Raw genomic sequence first — 23,943 nt, forward strand, 5'->3', positions numbered from 1 at the left:
CTTTGAAGATGGGAATCACGTTGGCCCTCTTCCAGTCCTCTGGCAACATACCAGAGCACCGCGAGCGCTCGTAAAGCCGTGCCGGGGTCCCGCAATGACCGGAGCTAATTCCCTCAGTACTCTAGGGTGCAGATCATCTGGACCAGCTGATTTGAATACATCCAGTCCCTCCAGAAGTTCCCTAACCAGTTCCTCACTAACCCTTGGCCTAGGTGCCCCTCCCCTGAGGTTTAAGTGGGGCCAGAGGCGGGGGTGGCTGTTCTGGTCCCTGCTCAGGAAAATGGAGGCAAAGAAATTGTTAAATATGTTAAATAAGCATGATGAAACATAAAACAGGACAAGGACCCAAGCCTGCAAAGACCTGGGTATGGCAGTTTGGTCTTGCACACTGAAGTTTTGTTGTTATTACAGTCTACAGTGGAACTAGGGGTTTAGAGCGCCTCTTGCAATGCCACAAATAATTCCCCCCGTAACAGTTCCTTCCAGAGTGCAAAAGGAGAAGTTGTTCTTGATCAGCCTGAAGTAAGCCAAGAAAGATGCCCCCTAGTCTTCTCTATTTATGGAGAAGAAATGTTTCCTACAATGTGTTTGTCTGTGTTTTATCTAATCTTGGAAGCAATGGGGCTTCCCAAACATCCCTTGACAAACATTTCTGTTGGCTGATATTCAGCCTCTTATTCCTTCTCCTAATTCCATCAACTACTCCCACTTACCTTTTCCTACCTTTCCATCAATTACTCCCACTTACTCTCTCCCACCTCTTCCTTTTTCCTGTTTACTTCTAGAGTGACACCCACAGTACCTAGGTGTTTGCATGACTTCAACATCTGCATTTGGAAGACTGTTTAGAACCTCACTATCTACCGTATTAAGGACAGAAAGCAAAACAAACTTACCTTGGAATAAGGTAATTAACTTACACTTATATCCAGTAAATCAAATGTTTTATTTCACATTTTAATCATCATTCATGAATCCAGTGGAAAAAAGGGAATTGTTCTTTAGCCATCCCACTGGTACTCTCACAGATAAAACTTCTCTCGGCAGGCGGAGAGCATACCCTATAATGCTGCTTAATTCTAAACAGGAAAAAGTCCTAAGCAGAGGTGAATTAATTTACAGAGTCAATACAAAAAAACTCAGTATGACATTACCTGGTAATGAAGCATCAAATCCCATGTCCTCGATGGAAGATATTAAATCTTCTGGGCTGGTTAGCAGAGGGTCATATTCTATTGTCCCATTATGATTCACAAGGGAGATGTGTATTGATTTGACACCTGGCTTTTGGGAAATGACTCCCTCAATGGACTCCCTACAAGAATTACAAGTCATTCCCTCAATATTTATCACAGTAACTTGTGTAAGGGGCCGTTTGTTTCTATTTAAAGGGGACTTCACTGGAGATGCCTGTGTGTTGAGAAGCTCTACATTTTCATATTCATCAGGAAGCCTGACTTTAAATGTCTCTGGTGACACTGCTTCTATGGCTCTTCTTAATGCATCCACATGAATTAAGTTTGGGTTGTACTTTACCAGAGCAGATTTCTTTTCCAAGGAAATTACTATGCTTGCTACAGATGGGAGTGCGGATATGGTGCTCTGAATGTTTGAAACACATGAATTGCAGTGCATGCCATTGACTCTGAAAACAATGGTCTTTAAGTCATTCATATGCTTTGGACTTTTTTGCAGCATTCCCTCTGAGCTTTTAGTGTGGGTATTCTTCAAACGTTCCACATCAATAGCTCCCAACTTGAGGGGTTTGGGCTGTTTTTTGATAGATGCTGTGAAACCAGCAGCTTCAATTTGGTTTTTTATTTCCTCTGCTGTAATCAGGTGAGGCTGATGCACAACAATGGCTTCCTGATTGTCCAGGGAGACTAAAAGTTAAACGTAATAATTTTAGTGTGCATTGCTCCTGCTCCTAATATTCCATTTAAAAAACCACCGCCCACAGACAGTCCCAGGAGTGATATAACTCTCAAGAAATACTTTAATGCCTTAAAAGCCACTGACTTCCAGTGAGATTTGGGCTCCTAGGTTGTCTTTGGAAATTGTATCGTTTTTCTACTTTCTATTTTCTAAGAACTGCAACAAGTCAGAATCTCTTGCTGCCTCATTTACTGCTACCTTCCCAGAATGCTCATGCTAGGTCTGGCAGTACATTGCTTATTTCTCCCATGAATGCTAAATATACTCATATCAGATACTCAAGTCATTGTATTTATGTGACTGGCAGTAACATACATTATTGCCACTTAATGGCCTCCATCTACTCCATTAAGATACAGCCTCACATAAACCATTATTTGGATGCCTTTAGTTGAACTGAAAAAGAAGGGTTCATTTTAATTTTAGGTTTGAAGGAAAGAGGTTCTACTGGTATTCCGGTAGCCAGTATTAAGACAGTTCTGTGATTTAAATCAATGTCCCAGACTACTAGTACTTCGGTTCCCATCAAATTATAAAGCAACTACTGAATTTTAGCATTCATATGATAGAAATAGCATTGTTAAATACTGTCACTTTTTTCCATGCCACATTGCCACCAAAACTCAATATTGACTGTAACATCCTTGTGATTCCAGCCCTGACACTTTCTGTGGAGACTATAACAGATCGCAACAGCCTGTAAACTGGTTTACTAATGGGACCAAGTCTTTACTGGGGGGAAGGGATGATTAGGGTCCCAGCCACCCTTAAAAACTAAGAGTAAAGCCAACTCTCTTTTCCATTTCTGGTCTACATCACATATGGCACTGAGATTTCATCACTACCCAGGTGAACTATCCTACTGAGCCATCTACCCCCTACAGTTTAAGCACATCTGTGGTGCTATTAGAGATACTGGCTGTCACTTTACACTCTACATATAACATGAAAATAAGGCATTACCTTTAATCCGCTGAACACCTTGTAGTTTGCCAATCTTCCCTTCAATGGTGCTGCTACAAGAGTGACAAGTCATCCCTTCTACCTTCAGCCTTAGTACAACATCACTTGTTTGGGACCAATTCAAATCCTCAGCAGTCCCTGGCATTTTCCCAGGCACTGCAATATTTAAATCTAGGCCTGGAACCATTTGGAGAATCTGGGCACCATTTATAATGGAAGACACAAATGTCACAACTGCAGTTTTTTGATCAAAGGAAATTTTAACATCTAGAATACCCTTGTTCGTCATCAGAGTGTTACGGATTTGTTCAGGTGTTAGAGTTGATTGAGGAGGTATGGTAAGAAAAGTAGTGTCAGGTAAAACAGGTTCTGGGTTGGAATTGGCTAGAGTGGCATCAAATCCCATGTCATCTATAATTTCCTGCAGAGATTTTGGCGTCTGTACTTTGGGGTCATACATAATAGCTGCATTCTTTCCCTTGAGAGATACCTTTCAGAGAAAAAAAAAAAAAAAAGCAACTTAGCAAAATGCATTATTCAAAAATTGAAACTAACGCCACCTAAAAGATTAGTTTAATACATCAAATGGTTTTTAGCTATTATAGTGACGCATTTCCCCTATCATTTTGCCCTTCAGTTCTAGCTCTGAAGAGGAAGTGCAAAACTGTACCTACGAAAACCATAAATTAATTTAAGTTGATCTGTGTGAGAACACGGCTGTATGTGGGAGACTCCATCACAAAAGTAGTCTGCTAATTTTGGAATCCCTCATTTAGCACTGTAGACCTTGCTAGACTATTAATTAATATAAGTGCCGATCAATGCATATACAACTCATAAAAAGGGTTTACAAAGAGCATTAAGCAAAGCAGACCTGAGGGCTGACCCACAGCACAAAATAAGGTACGCACAGAGAGTAGAGTGTTAAGTGTTAATCAATAAGAAGGTTCCAAAGAGCGTTCAGTAATACCAAAAAGTATTAGGGATTAGGGTAATTTGGTAGAGGTGCTGCCATTTGGTATGTAAATGTATGATGCCAACAGAACAACTTCATGTGTAAGAGAAGACCTGGTTTCACACAGTATCTCAATACCTTTCACAATACATATTCAAACTCTCAAAACACACTTGCCTGAACTGGACTAACCACTGTAGCTAAATCTACTTCTAATCTAATCTTAAAACAAATGGCTAAAGGAACCATTTTAATTGTTCATACAGTGGTGGCAATTGGTAGCTTTCCTTAATTCGAGGGAAAAAAGTAGGAAGAAAAGAGAGGGGAACAAGAGAAGCCCCCGCTTGGTGACATTCTTGTGTAGTCACAACAATGTGAATAATGGGACATTAGGGAAACTGTAGAATTTCTATAATTGGAGACTTTTTAAGAACAATGTTCACAAACATCCATGAGGAATGTGTATAAGTCCAGGGCAGCGGATGTGATGTGCCTGAGGGTGCCGAGGGAATCGGCCATTGTGACTGCAGAGCCACTGGCCGTTATTTTTGAAAACTCATGGCAATTAGGAGGTCCTGGACCCAGACCCAAAAGTGGGTTGCAAGAATATATGAAATGGTTGAACAAACTTTCCGTTGCAAGAATATATGAAAGGGTGAACAAACTAAAAATGGATTTTCCTTTAAAGGAGAAAAATGTGGGAAACTGTGGGCTTTCCCTTGCAGGCTGGCAGAATTCCAGCCTGCAAGGGGCTGCTTGGGGCCCCCCATGGCCCACACACCCGCCCCCTGTCCCACACACTGGGGGGGCTGGGGCCTGGGGCCTGTTTTCTACTTAAACTATTTACTGGGTCAGGACTGGCCATTGATGTTTACAGATGGGTCCTGGTACAAAAAAGGTCAAGAACCACTGCACTAGGTGACCTTCTGAGGTCCTTCCAACCCTAGTTTTCTATGATTCTATGAATGACTTAGTTGCCACTGCTTCCATCCTGGGGAAGAGGCAGATGCACTATACATCATCTCAGGTCCCATCCATCCCTATTTTCTATGGTTCTGTGAATAAACTAACTGATCAACAGGAGCTTTACAAGTCCATGAGCTCTGGTGCATTCTATTGGGAACAACAGAAAAGTCACTGAAAATAAATATTTACCAAAGGTTTCTTTCAGTGGTCGATTAAGATTTACTGGGGCTTTGGGCAAGCAGAAAATTGGAGGCCCTTACCAGGTGAGCACAGGTTCCCTCTGAGCCCGCCAAGATGCTGTGGTGGGAGCTCCCTGGCCTAGGGCAAGCCAGGGGGTGTGAGCACCGCTAAGGTGAAGGCAGCCCCAGCCCAACCTGCCCCTCTGCCTGGTGGATATCGTGCAGCTGAGGCTGCAGTCCCCCAGCACCACAGGATGGGTGGGGGCTCGGGCTGGGGCCGGAGCCAGCCTGGGGTGGGGCGCACAGGCTCCGCCAGTCTTGGCGGGGCGGTGCTGGTGCCAGTGGATGCCCACTGATGGTAGAGAGTGGGAGCAGGGCCGCCCATTGGGCCTCCTGGCAGCAGACAGAACTGGGAAGCCGCTGCTCCTGGCAGCAGACAGAACTGGGAAGCCGCTGCTGCCCACACAGGGCTCTGCACCTGCCCCTAACCCTGGTCCAGCTAGAGAGGAGGAAGAGGAGGTACACACAGCCTGCCCAGATGCCCATGGCCAGGATGCCCACCTGGCCCATGCTGCCCCGGCACCCCAGGGGCTCTCTAATTGGCAGGGGGCCCTGGGCCCAGGCCCTGCAGGCACATGCGTTAATCCACCCCTCATTTCTTTATGACTGAAAAGGTGTACTGCCAAGTAGCTAGGTGCCTCAGCTTGAGGAGAGCCTCCTTGTGCTAAATGGGGAACTAATAAATTAGCAAAAGACATCAGACTGACAGCAGTGAAGCCTGAACTACCCTGCTCACTGATGGACTGTAAACACCTGAGGCAGCGGCAGCAGTGCAAGCATCTGCTATGTTGTCTCATTATAGTATACAACTCAGCCCTTATACTGGCCTCTTGTATTGCGACGTCATAGGTAGATAACAAAAGTGTTCATATCTTGTGTTTGTAAGTGTTCATAGGCAGATAACAATAGTGCGTGATGTCAACATTTGTCCCAGTGCATATCGGTTTTAATCAGACAATCACAACTTCAGACCTAAGCCAGATCTGAAGTGTCAAGCAACTCATAAACTGATTTTTGAAAATAACATAACCCCATTTATTTTCCAGGAAGATACTTGAAAAAACTGTATGTTTCTAATAGGAATTTTCTAATCCTATTTAGTAGTTCACTAATCCGCATTTTGTTAATCCAAACTATAATCTGTAAACTCGCAGAACTCTTTCGCCCCTCTTGGCAGCAAAGATGTAATGACAGGGGCTTCAATAAGCCCCTGTCATATTACCATACTATTCTTAAATCTTTCAGTTAGAACACTTCATAATGTGCTCAACCCAAATGTCACATGAAAGTACAAAACCATTTAGTGTGTCTTCCCTTTATATTATGTCTATCTGCTTATTCAAAAGTCAGTCATTCATAATATGCCTTTCATTCATTGATATAGTTCCAGTGTAATGTAGCTCACTTGATTTACAAGGTGATTGGATAGTGCTGGACCAGCAATTATGCAGAAATACAGCATGCTCGCTCTCTCAGGGGAATGATTTTGAAAACATAATTGCCAGCAAGAATGCTGCTTAAGAATGCAGTTCTATGATTGGATAGTAAAGAAAATGTCTAAATTACAGACAAAGATTTATGTAATAGCAAACAAAAACACACACACACAGAGCCTGGTTGCTAATCTTTAGCAATTAAAAATAAAAGGCAGTTTGTTTTTCATAGCTGGGCCAAGAACTGGCTCTAGTCTAATTCTGCTCCTTACCAGCACTTAATTCCTGATAATGACCTATAATTACAGAAAACATGCTTATTCCATTAGAATTTGCAGAGACTGCACTGTAATTCCATATTGGTGAGAGTTAGATTTGTTTTTATGGCAGTGCTAATTCTCTCTCTCTGCAGGTCCTTTTTCCCATAATCAGTGAATTGGGAGGTTACTACTTTTCTACATGTTGTTTATTCAAGTATTTAGCAGTAAACAATGACATAAGTATACATCTGTGGAAAAAAATAGCGCCTAGAATAAATGAGGATGGATTAAGTAAATGGCGCTCAAGGATTTGGCCCTGTGGCCCAGAGGTGTGGGATGGGACTGGTCTGCAGGCCAGATCAAGCCCCGCATGCCAGGATCAGATCCCATGCTGCCGCCTCCTGCACAGCCTTAGCTGGTCCCAGCGTGCTGAGATTGGGCCCTGGTGCCCCATGCTGCTCCTGCCTGGCCACACATACTAGGATTAGGCCCCAAGAACCCCATACATGCTGGAATCAGGGCTTGCACTGCCCTTGCCTGGCCTTCCATGATAGGATCAGGCACTAGGGCCTGGTGATGTCCTCACCCAGCCTTATGTGCCAACACTGGGCTCTGGGTCCTGGCGATACTCCCTTGTAGCCCCATGTCCAGATGAGGCCCATATACCAAGATTGGGCCCAGCTGGCATGGAAGTCAGGCCCCACACCAACCTGCATGTTTAATCTAATATGCAGGGCCCAGGAGTCCAGAAATTTAGTAGCAGGGGAATAGTGCCACCACTTCCTCCCTGCCAAATGTTTAGACCTATGAAGAGCCCTGTGGCCTTGATCTCATGGCACTAGTGACTAAATCTGAACCACAGCCATGCACCCCTGGACTAAGTATTTACATTGTGTGTACTTCTTAAAACTGAATCTTCTACATTACATGTTATGGTGTTTAGCAACTGACATTCATGAAGGTCGTAATGTAAATCCTATTTAAAATACAACAAGAGAGTTTTCATAGCCATTTTATTAAGGAAATGAATATCTCACATAGGAAAGCTTTCCAGGTCTTCGTATGGTTCCTAAAGCACACTGGGGCACAGAATGTTTTGTTCTTCATTTTTATAATAGCCCCATGAGCTCAGCCATGGACCAGGAGCCCATGGTGTTGGGTATCACAATAGAGACCACCAAAACCATCATCCCCACTGTAAGAAAACAATGGCATAAAACAGCGATGCTCAACCTCTGGCCCCCAAGCCAAATGCAGCCTGCAGAACCATTGCACCTGGCCTGCAGAGCTCGCCACCGATAAGGAAATTTGGCAGAGTTTTGGCAATTAATGCAGCCACCCTCCTCCCTGCAAAATTCCCAAACCCCAAGACCCATGAAGCTGGTCAAAGCCTGGCCATGTCCCCTTCCACCCAAGGGGCTGGGCCATGCCCCTCTCCCTCCTGTGCCTGGATAAGGGCTGGGACCCCTCCTCTGCCCCTCCCCCACTTGTAGGGTTGGGGTCAGGCCAGGCACCTTCCCCTCCACTGCAGAGTTATGTCCCTTTCCTCCCCACTTCCCTTCCCCTCCCTGTAGGAGTTGGCCGGGGTCTGGCCACACCCTCTCCTCTGCCACAGGGCCAGATTGAGGCCAGGCTGCCCACCCCCGCCCCGCCCACCTCTCCACAGCTGAATGGTTGGGTTTTTTTGTTTGTTTTTGTTTTTTTTTTTTGCACCGGTCCTGGAAGCACTGCAATATCAGGTCAAGGCATGGAGTGGACGGAGCACGCTCCAGTTCCACCAACCAATACCAGAAAGAATCTGCTCAATGTAAACCTCCTGTGGAGGACATATCAGCGGGCCAAAAGCCCCACATGTGCATGTCTCACGTAAATGCATCCAGTTACCAACTATAGAAATGATCCCTGAAAGTATAGTCTTGCTTCCGTGCCTGCCCTGGGCCCCAGATTGGGACCCCTGTTGCATCCAGCCTGCAGATGAACCAGGTACCATCTATCCAGCCTCCTGGGGAAAAAGGGTGAGCACTGCTGATATAAAGTGATGGAGGAAAGCACTGACTCAAATTGAACAACAAATCTCTTTGCTGACTTCCTCCCTGGTCACAAAACATATCAGTTGTAATATGTAATTAAAGGAATGCAAAAAGTCATTTGTCACATCCAACCTTATCTACCAAACATTATGGCATAGTCTGAGATGGGGACACAAGCACGGAGTTACAATAAACCTGTTCTCTAAGAGTATTTGATATATATGTAGCATCACAGGTAAATACTGTGCTGTGTGCCAGGTCACCTTTGCCAAAAACTCCCCACTCAAAGCTTGCAGACTTGTAGTCCAAAAGGTATGAATGAAAGTGATATAGAAACGTCAGTCTTTGCAACTGGACCACTTCCTAGGGCAGGTTTTCAGAAGTATTCTGAATGAGAGGGGATGCCGTACACTGACAGCTGGGCTGTCTACAAGAGAAAGGGACAGCATGAACAAACCCATACAATTAGCTGTCAGTAAAAGAGACAAAGAGAATAGTTGGGAAACAAGTTTGGGTGGAGCTCAGGTATGTAGAAGGCTGCAGAAGGCAGGGAATACTGGAAGCAGCAAACAGTTTTGCAAGTCAAAAGAAAGAAATCTCAATATTTTGAGGAAGAGGAGTTGATTCAACACTGAGAAAGAAAAAGGCAAGGATTATTTAGGAGTGATATCTTTTATTAGATCAAACGTATAGGTGGAATAAAGTTTGACAAGTTTTCAAATGTAAGACATTCTTCATCAGGTCAAGAGAAAAAAAAAGGACGTGTCAATGCAAAAATTCAAGAAAGACTGAGTAACATGTGCGAGAGCAAGAAAAACATGTTCCTAAGTACCAGCATTTGGGATGTAATAGAAATGGGGGGGGAAATGGAGAGGAGAGGGCAACAGGACTTGGACCATATTAGCATCTTGTCCTTGGAGACAGAAAGCACTAGATTCAGCTGAACTGAATTCAGTTTTAGAACCAGATACTGTATATGAAATGCAATGAAGAAGCTGTGCCTGTTTCTCTAAATTCCAGGCATACAGACTTCCTAATTTAGTACTAACCTTTCACATTTATGGCGCACACATCCCCAAATTGAATTTGCTCCCAACTGATGTGGAATCAAACACTATTAATTCAATTCCAAAAGGGCAAAGCAATACCTGTCAAAACCCAATGCATTATCTTCCAATTTTATCTTTTCCTTGGGCAAAAAAAAAGACATCCATAAGGCTACTGTCATGATCTAATTAAATCAGCTAAACCATGTTAAGGACTACATTTCTCCTTTTCTTCAATTATGGAGCTTGGCAGGGTTGATAATAAGGACACAGTAGTTTATTGGTTTTCTTGCATTAAGAGACAAAACAACCCAAATGCAGGCTCTCTTCTGCATTAAACATCCATCTTAGGCTACCTTTTCTGACGTTTCTTATAACTCTTAAACACAACACTGCCTTATTTTTAGGGGAGAGCAGCCCTCATTTCAAAAGAAGAATAAATTACCCATCTAACTCAGAGTTCTTCTGCAAACAGGGAGTACTATGAACTAAGACCTCTTAATTTTTATTATAATCCTCTTCTATTTAAACTTTCAACTTCTGCAATGTATTTTTTGCTAAACATGGTTTTAGAAGCACTGTTCTGTATTAAAATAATTCTACCCAACTCTTTAAAACACGGTTAACATTTTCCTTTTAAAAACTTGTTTTCAGTATACTTACTATATAAAGCATAGAGTAAGTGGAGTATGCTATGCTCAAGGAGGTCAAAAAATGAATTTTTCCCTCGTCTTCCCCTACTTCAAGTGATACTGCATTTTCAGAAAGAAGGCAGAACAATTTAAGAGTGTAAGAAGTTAGATTTTTTTTTTTTAACTAGGGGCATTTTAAAAAGCCATTAAGAAAGGATTCCACAGTCATTTTATTTGTATGGACAGCTGACTATACTTAAAAGAAGCCTTATTGAGAGTGCAGGAACAAACCATTCTAATATGCAGGAAGACTGGCAAGTACAGCAGAAGACCAACTTGGCTTAGCAGGGAACTCTTCAGTAAACTAAGTCACAAAAAGCAAGCTTACAAGTGGAAACTTAGACAAACAGTTAGGGAGGAGTATAAGAGCATTGCTTGGGCATACAGGGATGAAGTCAGGAAGGCCAAAGCACTGGAGCTGCAGAAGGAAAGGGATGTGAAGGATAATAAGATGGGTTTCTACAAGTATGATGGTAACAAGGGGAGGAAGAGGGAAAGTGTGGGTCCCTTACTGAATGGGGGAGGCAACCTTGTGACAGAGGATGCAGAAAAGGCTGAAGTGCTCAATGCCTTCTTCACCTCAGTCTTCACAGGCGAGGTCACCTCCCAGACTTCTGCATTGGACAGCCCAGTTTGGGAAGGTGGTGAGCAATCAGCAGTGGCTAAACTGCAAATTAGGGGATATTTAGAAAAGCTGGATGTATACAAGTCCATGGGGCCAGATGGGATGCACCCAGGGGAGCTGAGAGAGTTGGATGAAGAGACTGCAGAGCCACTGCCCATCATCTTTGAAAATTCATGGAAATCAGGAAAGGTCCTGGATGACTGGAGAAGGGTAAACCTAGTGCCCATATTTAAGAAAGGGAAAAAGGAGGATTCAGGGAACTACAGACCAGGCAGCCTCACCTTAGTCCCTGGAAAAATCATGGAGCAGATCCTCAAGGAATCCACTTCTAAGCACTTGGAGGTGGCAATTAGGAACAATCAGCATGGATTCACCAAGGGCAAGTCATGTCTGGCCAACCTGATTGCCTTCCATGATGAGATGACTGGCTCTGTGGATACAGGGAGACAGCGGGGAGGTGATATACCTTGATTTCAGCAAGGCTTCTGATATGGTCTCCCACAACATTCTCACAGGCAAGCTGAGGAAGTATGGGCTGGATGAATGGACTGTAAGGTGGATAGAAAACTGGCTGGAGCATTGGGCTTAGAGGGTAGTTATCAATGGCTCAATGTCTAGTTGGCAGACAGTATCAAGGGGAGTGCCCCAAGGGTTGGTCCTGGGGCCAGTTTTGTTCAATGTCTCCATCAATGACCAGGAAGATGGCATAAAGTGTAACCTGAGCAAGTCTGCAGATGACACCAAGCTGGGGGGAGTAGTAAATACGCTGGAGGGTAAGGCTATGATTCAGAGTGACCTAGACAATTTGGAGGATTGATTGGGCCAAAAGAAATCTCATGAGGTTCAACAAGGACAAGTGCAAAGTCCTGCGCTTAGGACAGAACAATCCCATGCACGAGTACAGGCTGACTGGCTAAACAGCAGGTCTGCAGAAAAGGACCTGGGGGTTAGTGGACAATAAGCTGAATATGAACCAGCAGTGTGCCCTTGTTACAAAGTGAGCTAACAAGATACTGGGCTGCATTAGTAGGTGTGTTGCCAGCAGGTCAAGAGAAGTGATTATTCCCCTCTATTCAGCACTGGTGAGGCCACATCTGTTGTACTGTGTTCAGTTTTGTACCCCCACTATGAAAGGATGTGGACAAATAGGAGAGAGTCCAGTGGAGGGCAATGAAAATAGTTTGGGGGCTGAGGCAAATGACTTAAGGAGAGACTGAGGGATCTGGGCTTATTTAGTCTAGAGAAGACAGAGGGGATTTAATAGCAGCCTTCAACTACCTAAAGGGAGGCTCAAAAGAGGATGGAGCTAGACTGTGATGGCAGATAACAGAACAAGGAGCAACCATCTCAAGTTTCAGCAAGGGAATTTTAGGCTAGATACTAGGAAGAATTTTTTCACTAGGAGGGTAGTAAAACACTGGAACAGGTTACCCAGAGAGGTGGAGGACTCTCCATCCTTGGAGATTTTTCAGAGCCGACTAGACAAAGCTTTGGCTGGGATGATTTAGCTGGGGCTGGTCCTGCTTTGGGCAGGGGGCTGGACTAAATGACCTCCCGAGTTCCTTTCCAACCCTAACTTTCTATGATTTTTCAGACTCGTTTTATTCTTAATTTTATTTAAGGTGGGTGGTATTTATTTAAGATATTCATTTGTCTGAACTCCACACAAATAATGCAACTGTTACAGTAATATTTCCATTGCTAAAATAATAAGCTTTTATGTTGATGGATCTGTTTTATGTTACTGGAACCAATTAAGTTAAAAGTCTTGTTAAGTCACCAGTGCAGATAAGTGGGGGTTCATGTAAATATTACTGTTGTTCACAGAAATCTGTAGCAGCTAGCTGCATCACATCCTTTAGGACACAGAAGTACCTCAGAGGGAACCCTGGGAAATCAGCTGTATGTAGTAAAGCCGTGTCAAAAAAAATCAGAACCAAGGGCTTAGTCTCCACTGTTCTGGCAAGTCCAATATTGATCTAGACCATATCTATTTGAATAAAAAAAAATCCTACAGAAAACAGGAAAGTTTTCTGCAGAATCACTTAACTACCACAAAGCTCACACTTAATGTATGACAGAGCTTTGCCTGCATACCCAAACAACTATGAGAGGAATCAGCAACCCCCAGCACGCGTGGCCATTTTGCTCGGCACGCCAAGGCCAGCCCTGGCTCTGGGTAGCTGCTGCCAGCGACAGAGCCCGGGCTGCTCCCAGCAGGGCTTGCAGTGTCCCAGCTGCCTGCTGGCAGCAGCTCCCCAGAGCTGAGGTTGGCTGCTAGCTGGAAGGCTCCAAACAGCTGTGCCGGGCTCTGACATAAGCTCTGTACCGGGCACCTGTACAGCAAGCTGTGCTGCCCTGCTGTGCACCCCAAGGTGCACATGCAGTCACCGCCAGCACAGCACTGATGCCAGAGCTGTGGAGCCTAGTGCAGCTGTTTGCAGCCTGCCTGCAGCTTGCTGCAGCTGTTCAGAGCCCAGGCTGGCTGCAAACAGCTGCGCTGGGCTCTGCAACTCTGCCATCACCTCTGTGCCAGGAGCGGGGAGAGACCAGGGCTGCGCTGCCTCAGGCCCCTCCCAACACCCACTCCGATGGGCAGGTGCACACACCGGTATGGAGCTGATGCCAGAGCCCAGCACAGCTGTTTGGAGCCTCCCAGCTGCAGCCAGCCTCGGCTCTGTGGAGCTGCTGCCAGCCAGGAGCCCGGGCTGCTCCCAGCAGGCAGCTGGGATGCTGCAAACCCTGCTGGGAGCAGCCTGGGCTCCAGCAGCTCTCCAAAGCTGAGGTAGTTGCTGACAGGCACAGAACCTGGGCTGGGGGGCCAGAGGTTTTGGGCGAGGGGCATGGGGCAGCAGGCCTGGGGGACATGGGGTACAACCAGGGCATCCTGCCATGTACCCCTTGCCCTCATCTTGTTTTTCTGCCATGCCGGCACTGCAGCACCTTCTGAGGTAGGCATTGTGGTGTTTTGTGGCACTCCAGCCAAAAAACAATCCCTACCCCTGAATTAGGATTAACAATGTGCCATTGCTATAATTGGTAGGATTAACTGCTTTTCTGGCACCAATTATGTCACAAGACTAACATGAATCAATCAGGTGTTAAAACAGCTTTATTTCCTGATAAAAGTACATGCAATGAAGTGCATGTATTGGCTATAAGGGAGCAGCTCACACATTAAAAATACTCCCCAGTCAGGTTTGTTTCAAGGCATGTAGCTTCTTCCTATTTTCCCCCAGGTAGCTCATATTACAGACAACTTGATTTCTTTTTTTGAGCCCAAAACTCTGAAGATTAAAACCAACTCAAACTCATGAAGGTTTACTGAAAAGTAGATCAATGTAGCCTGCTAATAGTTTGGTTTCTCTTCAAAAGAACACAGCTGAAGAAAGACCATATCCAGTTCCCACACATAAAGGTATAAAAGAAAGTGAGTTCTGAATGTCTTACAGAGTCAGCAAGAGTCAGCTGGAGCCCCTAAATTACTTTCTACCCCTATCTAGGTCACATCGATAGTCCTTTCCATGGAAAAGAATACCAGGGTTAATTAACATGCCATTAATTGAGCAATTTAAGGCATTTCCTTCTCCTATAAGCTACATAAGCTGTCTCACTGCATAACTAGTCAAGAACAGGACTGGAAGGTTTAGGGTAAACCATCCAGTCTTTCTAAGTTTAAAGAAAGGGTAGAGTCATTCCTTTTTTCTTTCTAATTATTGTTTTTTCACCATTTGGACTCTGCATAATTTTCATGCATAGCTGCAATTCCTTAAGAATGAAGGAAAAGAGAGATTAAAAATCATGCAATGAAACCTTCCTGTAATCAGTGATGAATGTGACATATCAGAGAAATAGTTCTGCAAAAACACCAAAGAGCAGTTTCTCTGTAACAAACTGGGTATGTTCTGTTTGGCCAAGTACAGAGTCAAAAAAACCTTGAGGCTGAATTGATTCAATCTTGCAGGTTAGTCTAAACTGTGTAGACTGAACCTGTAAGCAGGGGGAACAGACATTCACTTTTGATTCCAGAAATGCAATCATGTCCCTGCAGTGGCTCAGGCTACAAGCCAGGGGGTGTGGAGCACACCTCCCTGCTGGGCTGCCAACACTACGCCCACCCACCCTGGAAAAGAGGGTTTGGAGGAGAGGTGCAAAGCATCCTGGTATGCTGGGGGACTGTGAGTTTACTTGAATATAGATGGGCTGTGACAGAAGTTGAATAAACTGATTTAGCCTAAATCAGTCAAGTCTGACACTACATCTGTCCAGGTTTATCTTAAATCAGTTTCAGCCATTTTGAAAGCAGTTTATGTGCACTGAACTTGTTTTGTTACAGGATTGAACTGGTTTCCATTATGTTGGTTTATGTGTAATTTATGTCCCCTTTCCCTCCTGTGCTGCACAATGTATGATGGGTCTTAAAAGAGATTCTGGTTAAGTTGCTTACTTTTATGTTGTGGATGCCATTCAGTTTTCCAACATGCTGTTCAATAGTTTGAACACAAGAGTTGCATGTCATCCCTTCCACAGAGATTACTATGGATTTCGCCTCCATTATTGGAAGGATTCTGCTAAAGTCTTCACATTCCTGTCAGACAAAGGGAAATGTTAAGGTGCAAATTAAGAAGGAACACATACAATGACATTCTAGCTCAGAAACAAGGTTACTGCAGAAGATCCAATAGGTACTCTAACTGGGCACATAGAAATTAAATACTACTAATAACTTGATAGGGCAAGACACATGACGTAGAAAACTTAGGGACTCCTTTAACCACTTTCCCATGTATCCTCCTTGACCTTTTCAACCTCATTACATTTTCAGGGAGAGAAGTGTTCACAGGTATGTAACTTGCTTTGTAAATAGGATCAAAATTAAATTAAAAAGTGTGAATAGCCTCATTTATCCGGTACCTTGGATACAAATTATTAAATATGTATCACAGTTCCTTTGTTTTACTACATAAACTGGTGGCTTTCAGCTCTGGAAACATGGCACAAAGCTTATCCTGTTTTTTAAAGTGCATTAATGAGAGAGGATTGTATTTTATAAAACTCTGATGCTTTAACAGCTCTTTCCCCCGTCACTGTTGGAGCAGTGTGATTGTTCCAGGATCAGTCCTGGGAAAGAGGAAATTGTTTATGGCGTGTTTGAGTCCTGATAAGACTTAGAAAAAAATTAACAAGGTATTCTATTACAGTGATAATCTGCACTTAGTCAAATCAAGTTGTTTAAGGAAACAGGAGAAAGAGCTGTATGTATAGGGATGCAATGCAGTCCCATTCAGGAGGTAGGTTGGGGGTGTTCTTCTGAATAGAGCACTTAAATGTGAGCACAGATGCTGTCAGGGTCTGTGTTTCTGGAATGATCTTGAGGCAGAAGATGGCCTAATAAGTGAGAAAGTATCACTAGTACAGGTTTCACTGGGGTTTTTAAAATTTCTCTGCCCAATCTTCTCCCTCCTCTTTAAATGATTCCAAGAATTCATCTGCAAGGAATTCGTCTGCACCTGCTGCTTATTTTTGTAATCAAGATTAGTAGCGTGCAGGATGTGAATCACTTGTTCTACCACCAAGTCATTCAAAGCAGCAAGTTCAAAAATACTGAGAGATGAATTTTGTGAAAGTCAATCATCAGGATACTAGATAAACCATGAAATATGGCAGGAGCAAGAGCAGCAGCTATTTTCTGCAGGTCCCTGTGTTTTATAATTTATTATGCAACTACTACGAACAGCAGACTGAATTTAGTGCCAAGAACTGAGCTGGGAAGTGTAATGGGATTGTTTGCATGTCCTTCAGAGAACTTTACGCCAGAGGCGTAACTAGGAATGCTGGCAACTTGGAAAGAGGAAGGGCCAAGCTAGACTGTGAACACTGGAGAGGCTTACTTCCCTGCACACATGCCACTGCCAATGCTACCCCTGTTGCAGCTCCAGCTCCCCTCACAAGGACTGTTGCTGCTGGGGTGTGGGCTCCCGCAGCCATTCCACTGCCCCCCTTTAAAATCAGCACCTAGGTCTGATGCCCGGCTTGCCTAGCCCTAGTTATGCTACTGCTTGAAGTAGGTTGTAACATTCTTTTCTGCTTGCATGCAAGCTAAAAAAACTGCACAGAACCAAATACATAAAAATAAAGTAATTAAAGCTGTTTTCTTCTAAGCTGAAATTAAATAAGGGGAAACAGCAAAAGGCAAAAGTTTGGGGGTTTTATGTCCAGCACTTGACATAATTTAACCAGTCACAGAACCAAGAACCTTCTTCCAAAAGAAAAGTTTCTAAATGAGCATAAAACAAAAAGTGCCCTTTGATACTGACAAAAAGAAAGCAAGAAGTTGCGGAAGGAAAACAACACTGTAGGTTGCCTAACGTTTGGCAGCAGCCAACGCAGCAGAATGTGTAGATTATTTCCGTGGGGCTACAGACAAGTTTAAAAGTTGAATGCGTGCTTAAGTGCCTTGCTGGACTGGGACTTGGAGGGAAAGTTAAATTACAGTATAATGTTTCATAAAACTGGTTCTCGGCCTCGTCAGTGGCTCTGCCTACTGTAATTTATTCAGAATTAACATACTGTTTCTTTCCATAATACAAACGTGCTGAGTATATCTGGTTTTACTCTGTGATCTGCTAGAATACCACAAAGAATTTGAAACATCCATTTTAATATAAGGGTTATGTTTTATCTTGAGCACAGGAGGAGCTTTGTCATGGACACAAGAACTAAATTGAAGTGAGGAATTCTGAGCAATATATTACTCTGTGTTACTATTTTAATGTATTTTTGATCTAATGTGCAGAACAACATACAGGTATACAGTTGGGAATGTAACACTGAACTTTTCTTCAAACAGTAACCAACTGCTGGGAGAATGGAATAAATAGGATCGAAATTAAATTAAAAAGTGTGAATAGCCTCATTTATCCGGTACCTTGGATACAAATTATTAAATATGTATCACAGTTCCTTTGTTTTACTACATAAACTGGTGGCATTCAGCTCTGGAAACATGGCACAAAGCTTATCCTGTTCTTTAAAGTACATTAATGAGAGAGGACTGTATTTTACAAAACTCTGATGCTTTAACAGCTCTTTCCCTCTTCACTGTTGGAGCAGCGTGATTCTTCCAAGGTCAGTCCTGGGAAAGAAGAACTTGTTTATGACGTGTTCGAGTCCTGATAAGACTCAGAAAATGTTTTAATAGATACTCTATTACAGTGATAATCTGCACTTAAACAAATCTGTTGTAAACAATTATGTAGTAGCGGAAGTTGTTTAAGGAAACAGGAGAAAGCTGTGTGTATAGGGATGCAATGCAGTCCCATTCAGGAGGTAGGGTGGGGGTGTTCTTCTGAATAGAAATGCACTTAAACATGAGCACATATATGATGTCAGGGTCTGTGTTTCTGGAAGGATCTTGAGGCAGAAGATAGCCTCATAAGTGAGAAAATTTCACTAGTACAGGTTTCACTGGGGTTTTTTAAATTTCTCTACCCAATCTTCTCCCTCCTCTTTAAATGATTCCAAGAATTCATCTGCATGGAGTTCATCTGCACCTGCTGCTTATTATTCACCCCAAAACAGAATCCTATTTGTTACATGACAAATCATTTCAATACAGATTATTTCTGGAGAAAACAGAGGACAACCACTTCAGAAGAGAGATAAGCAGCAGATGCACTTGAATTCAGTGCAAATGACTTCGGTATTTAGAAAACAGTACAGCAGAGTTGTTTCACCCTTTTTCCCGAGCCATGACAAATGTGGCACTTGCATGCGCTGAAATTTTCAATAAGGTAAACACTACTTCTGTAAAACTGACACCTTGACTTTTAAAAAAAAAAATATATATATTACAACTAATCTCTAATAAGCCCTCTTATCGTTCTGCTCTTAACCTCTCCAGCATTTTCCCCTGCATACACTGTGTTTCACTCCCATCAATTTTGGATACCACTTACTCCAGAACTGCCCCCCACCTTGCTGTATGCCACCCTTCTCAGCATTTCCTTCAAAAAGATCTTTAAAACCCTTCCAAGAATGGCAACCCCCTTCTCCCCATCCTGCACACACATGCTCACATCCCCGCTTCGGCCAGGTACAGATGGTCAACAAGCCCAAAGCAGAATCCATTCAATCTACTCAGCGTCCTCTAAGCTGCGAGTTCGAGACAGAAGAAGAATTTCCCTCTGCTCCCCAAGGCTGCCCCAGACGATCCCCAAGAGTCACAGGAGCCAAGGCAAGCAGCTGTGGGCTTTGGAAGGGGAAGAACTTCCCAGAGCTCCCTGGGGCTGCCCCGGGCTGGGAGACCTGGGGTTGGGGTGGGGGGAACCCCCCCAGTGCCCCCATGCCGGGCTGCAGGGGCAGGCACCCGACCTGGATGTCTCCTTCTCCCTCCCTTCTGTGGAAGTGGGTGAAGCAGCCAGCAGCTGGGAAGGGGGCGGAAGGAAATGCCCTTCAGCTCCCCAAGTTGTCTCAGCTAGGGGACCCCGGGCCTGGGGTGGAGGAAGTCCCCTGAGGTGGGGGCTCCTCGGTGCCTGCACACCCCCACTAGGCCCTGGGAACTCCTCCCCCTCCCTCATGTGGCAATGGCACAGGCAAGCAGGTGTGCAGGGGAGGTGGGGAATCCCCCCGGCAGGGAGAGGGCTGCGGAGGGGTGAAAACCCTCCACCACAGGGGCTCTCTCCCCACCTCCCCTGGCGTGCTGTGTAGACCCAGGCTCTGTTCCCCTGCCCCTGTCCCTAGAGGCTGACAGACACAGGCTAGGGAGCAGAGGGGCAGGGCAGTCCCTGCTCTGCTGGAGCAGACAGCACAGCCCAGGGCTGCAAATCATCCTGGGATGCTAGGGGACTATGAGTTAACTTGAGCTGGGATGCGGGCTGAGACGGAAGTTCCATAAGCCAGTTTGACCTAAATCAGTTAAGTCTGATTGATATTACATCCATCCAGGTTGATCTTAAACTGATTTGGGAAATTTTGAAAATGCATCATGTGCACTGAACTTCTGTTCTCTTACTGGTTTACCTGTTATTTGCTTGACATGGGCTGTATTGTGTCCCCAGTAGCTATACAATAATACTGTGCAAAAAGGTACGTTGTACTAAGCACTCTATATGGAAGGGAGCTCAGTCTATCACCTTGTAAAAAGATGATAAAAAATAAATAGTGATGGTGAAATGGCCACACACCAACCTTAACATTTTCTACTTGTTTCAAGGAATTATTTTATGCAAAGCCAGTTAAAATGGAAATTTCTACTACCTAACTCTATCTTTAACATGATAGAACACTTCGGGGGGGGGGGAAGAGTTCATCTGAATTATGAATACAGAACCCCACTTACTGATGTAAACGATGAGTTTAAAGTACATTGTTATCTCACTATATGTAGGAAAGAAGCTTTAAAACTAAAATATTTAGTTAAGGTGATTATCTACATTTTTTAGCTTTACATCTTCATAATACTTGGATATCTATGTTAAAGTCACCACATTTGAGTATACCGGTGCTAAAAAGACTACTATTACTGAAGTTAAACGGTCTTATTCTGAAATGGCCTAATACATCCACCGAAGTACTGAGCTCCCTCAATCCCAAGTAATTTCCATGGGAAATTAATATATAGTAGCTTTGGACAGAAAGACCCAGATTTTTAAAGGCACTTAAAAATTGAAATATTTGAAATCATAGAGAAATCCTTTAAAAAATCTCTTCTGAAGTCACTGAAGGCCAGCAATGGCACCGAAATCAATAAGATTGTTTCTATTAAATTTCACTGGTTCTTGGATCAGAGCTAGTACAAATACCAACAGTTTTCACACACACTTATTTTCAGATACACTGGCCTTAAAAACAAAAAACAAAACAACCCTACATATTTACATTATTTTTAAAATTTCATGAAGTCGGAATTCAGCCAACTTATTTAAGTATGAACAAATCAGAATGGCAAATCAGATCACAGTTTAACAATAATTTATAAAGCATTCAGAATTATGCCAAAGAATATCATGGTTTGTTTCTTTTTTATCTGCTACAGCAACGTTTCTCAATCCATGAGTTGCAAGCGAAAAATGGGATGCAAGTATATATGAAAAGGTCATGAAAAAACTTTAAGGTATGCTTCTAGCTAAAATACTGGTAGCTGCTTCTAGCAGTTCATAGATTTCATACACATTAGGGCTAGAAGGGACCTCAGAAGATCATTGAGTCCAGCCCCCAACCCAAAGGGCAGGAAGTCAGCTGGGGTCATAGGATCCGAACGGTCTCAAACTCCTGCAAGACCGTTTCAGGCTGGACATAAGGAAGAATTTCTTTACTGTCCGAGCCCCCAAGGTCTGGAACAGTCTGCCAGCAGAGGTGGTTTAAGCACCTACATTGAACACCTTCAAGAGTAAGTTGGATGCTTATCTTGCTGGGATCCTATGACCCCAGCTGACTTCCTGCCCTTTGGGCAGGGGGCTGGAGTCGATGATCTCCCAAGGTCCCTTCCAGCTCTAATGTCTATGAAATCTATGAAATCCCAGCAAGATAAGCATCCAATTTGCTCTTGGAGGTGTTCAATGTAGGTGCTTGAACCACCTCCAATGGCAGACTGTTCCAGACCTTGGGGGCTCGGACAGTAAGGAAATTCTTCCTTATGTCCAGCCTGAAACGGTCTTGCAGGAGTTTGTGACCGTTCGACCTTGTCATCCCTAGGGGCGCTCTGGTGAACAAATGTTCCCCCAGATACTGGTGGTCACCCCAATAAACTTATAGGTGGCCATCAGATCACCCCTGAGCCTGCGCTTTTCCAGGCTAAAGAGCCCCATGGCTCTCAGCCTGTCGTCATAAGGTCTGTTTTCCTGACCTCTGATCATGCGCGTGGCTCTTCTCTGGACTCTGTCAAGCTTCTCCACATCCTTTTTGAATTGTGGAGCCCAAAACTGGACACAGTACTCCAGCTCCGGCCTCACCAAGGCCAAGTACAAGGGGAGAACGGCATCCCAGGATTTGCTTGAGAAGCATCTATGGATGCAAGCCAGTGTTTTGGTCACTTTACTAGGTGCAGCATCGCACTGCAGGCTCATGTTCATCTCGTGGTCAATGATGACCCCCAAATCTTTCTTCCGTAGCGCTAGCCAGCGTAGCACTGCTGAGCCTATAAGGATGCTGCGGGTTTTTCTTCCCAAGGTGGAGAACCTTACATTTTTCGGTGTTAAACACCATCAGGTTCTCGTCCGCCTGTTTGCTGAGCCTGTCCAGGTCAGCCTGGATCACCCGCCTGTCTTCTGGCGTGGATGCTTTGCCCCAAAGTTTGGTGCCATCAGCGAGTTGCAAGATTATTGCTTAAATTATAACCTAAAACAAAAACTAAAGAGCAAATCTTGCTACAAACCTAAACTAATAGTAAAATACAGAATGTTTGTGTGCCAGTCTTTTCAAAACTTTTACTAGTTACTTACTCTCTTTATGCTACTGATTTCTAGCAAAGAGCTTGACACTGAACATTGGATTTAACATGATCTTGAACATCTTTCAACTCAGTAGAGACTAAATTCCTGAGCTTTGAGTACTCAGCATTAAAATTCTCTGATCTGGGGCAGATTTGGCAAAAGGAGCAGAGAGTAACCTGAGACAACAGCTGATGTAGGCCCTCTTGCCTCATCAGATATGGCACCTGTATCATTAAGGACAAATATAGTATCATTTTAGAATGTTTCTAACATGGGAAAAGTAGCAGGACATTCAGTTTTATTGTCACTAACATACATAGGTTAAAAGCTGACCTGAATTTAACTTGTACAACAAGCAAAAGGCAGGTTAGCAAGTCTGTAAAATCTCAAGTTTTCAGTTCCACAACATCCTCAGACAATTCTTCTAAATTTTTCATCAGCTGCCCTCAACCCAGAACCTCTGCAGCCCAGTAGGCGGGACCTGGCACAGCAGGGAAGAGGGAAGTGGGGAGGCTCAGTGCTGCCACTGGGAGTCCTGCACCACCATGGCAAGATCCCCTCCTGCCTGCCCAGCAGCAGTGGGGGGTAGTAGTGCAGAGTTGTGACCCCCTGCTGCAGCTGGGCAGGCAAGGGCCACCTTGCATGGCAGTGCAGGGCACCTAGCAATAGCACTGAGGCTCCCTGCACCACTCTGCCCTGCTGCGCCAGGTCCCACCTGCTGGGCCACGCGGGCAGGGAAGGCAGCAAAGTAGAGAGCCCTGAGCTTGCAGTAAACAGCCCACATTTGTCCATCCATCCCCACTCCCTGCCACAGGCTTCATGTCACCTGTGCTACCTGTGGGCAAGGAGGAGCTGGGCTCTGCACTGCATTCCACCACAGCAGCCACCGCCTCCCACAAGTTTTAACTGCAGAAAAACATGTGTGGGTGCTGCTGGGATGGCAGGGGGCTGTGGACCTGGGCTCTTGGTCCCATAGCCCCGGCAGCTGGCAGCCCCCTCTGGCAGGGCTGGGGAGTGAGGGGCAGTGGCATGGCAGGGCACTACACTGCATATCTGGGCTGCTCAGCACCACAAAAACTTTGAGGCAGGGGGTGGAAACTGGGACACAGATGCAGCTGGATCCACATGCTCATGAGCAAAGGGGGTAGGGGGAGCTCTGATTTTCCATGATTAAAAACCCCCAAAAAAATCAAACACCAAAATTTATAGGTATTTAGAATATTTTTTATTGCAGTAATAGAGGCACTGGTAGGTTTCTAATTTGCTTAAAATTGTAAATATATCAATTAAACTTGGTACTCAACTGATACCTATATATAGTGGCATTTCATTTTAACTGCAGAAAAACATGGATGGGTGGAAGTGTG

General features: G+C 44.3%; 1 protein-coding gene and 1 pseudogene across 3 annotated transcripts in view; both read right to left on the minus strand.

Annotated features, from left to right (window-relative positions):
• ATP7A (ATPase copper transporting alpha) overlaps positions 1 to 23,943 on the minus strand; it is a 60,515-nt gene that overhangs the window by 22,649 nt on the left and 13,923 nt on the right. For 2 of the 3 annotated variants that reach the window (XR_016443787.1, XM_090059660.1), the window contains exons 2-4: positions 15,592 to 15,732; positions 2,899 to 3,388; positions 1,155 to 1,883 (exon numbers count right to left, since the gene is read on the minus strand). Coding sequence is in view for 2 of the 3 variants with exons in the window: in XM_090059660.1 (XP_089915786.1) it covers positions 1,155 to 1,883; positions 2,899 to 3,388; positions 15,592 to 15,699 (1,327 nt within the window). In the remaining variant the exon portion in view is untranslated. Of the gene's footprint in view, positions 1 to 1,154; positions 1,884 to 2,898; positions 3,389 to 11,425; positions 11,575 to 15,591; positions 15,733 to 23,943 lie in introns of those variants that run through there. The other variant, XM_090059661.1, reaches the window with a different exon arrangement.
• LOC149858133 (small nucleolar RNA U3) lies at positions 8,569 to 8,669 on the minus strand (annotated as a pseudogene).

The sequence above is a fragment of the Crocodylus siamensis genome, chromosome 8 (genome assembly GCF_052110815.1).
Source record: "Crocodylus siamensis isolate JL-2025a chromosome 8, ASM5211081v1, whole genome shotgun sequence".
Lineage (NCBI taxonomy): Eukaryota > Metazoa > Chordata > Crocodylia > Crocodylidae > Crocodylus > Crocodylus siamensis.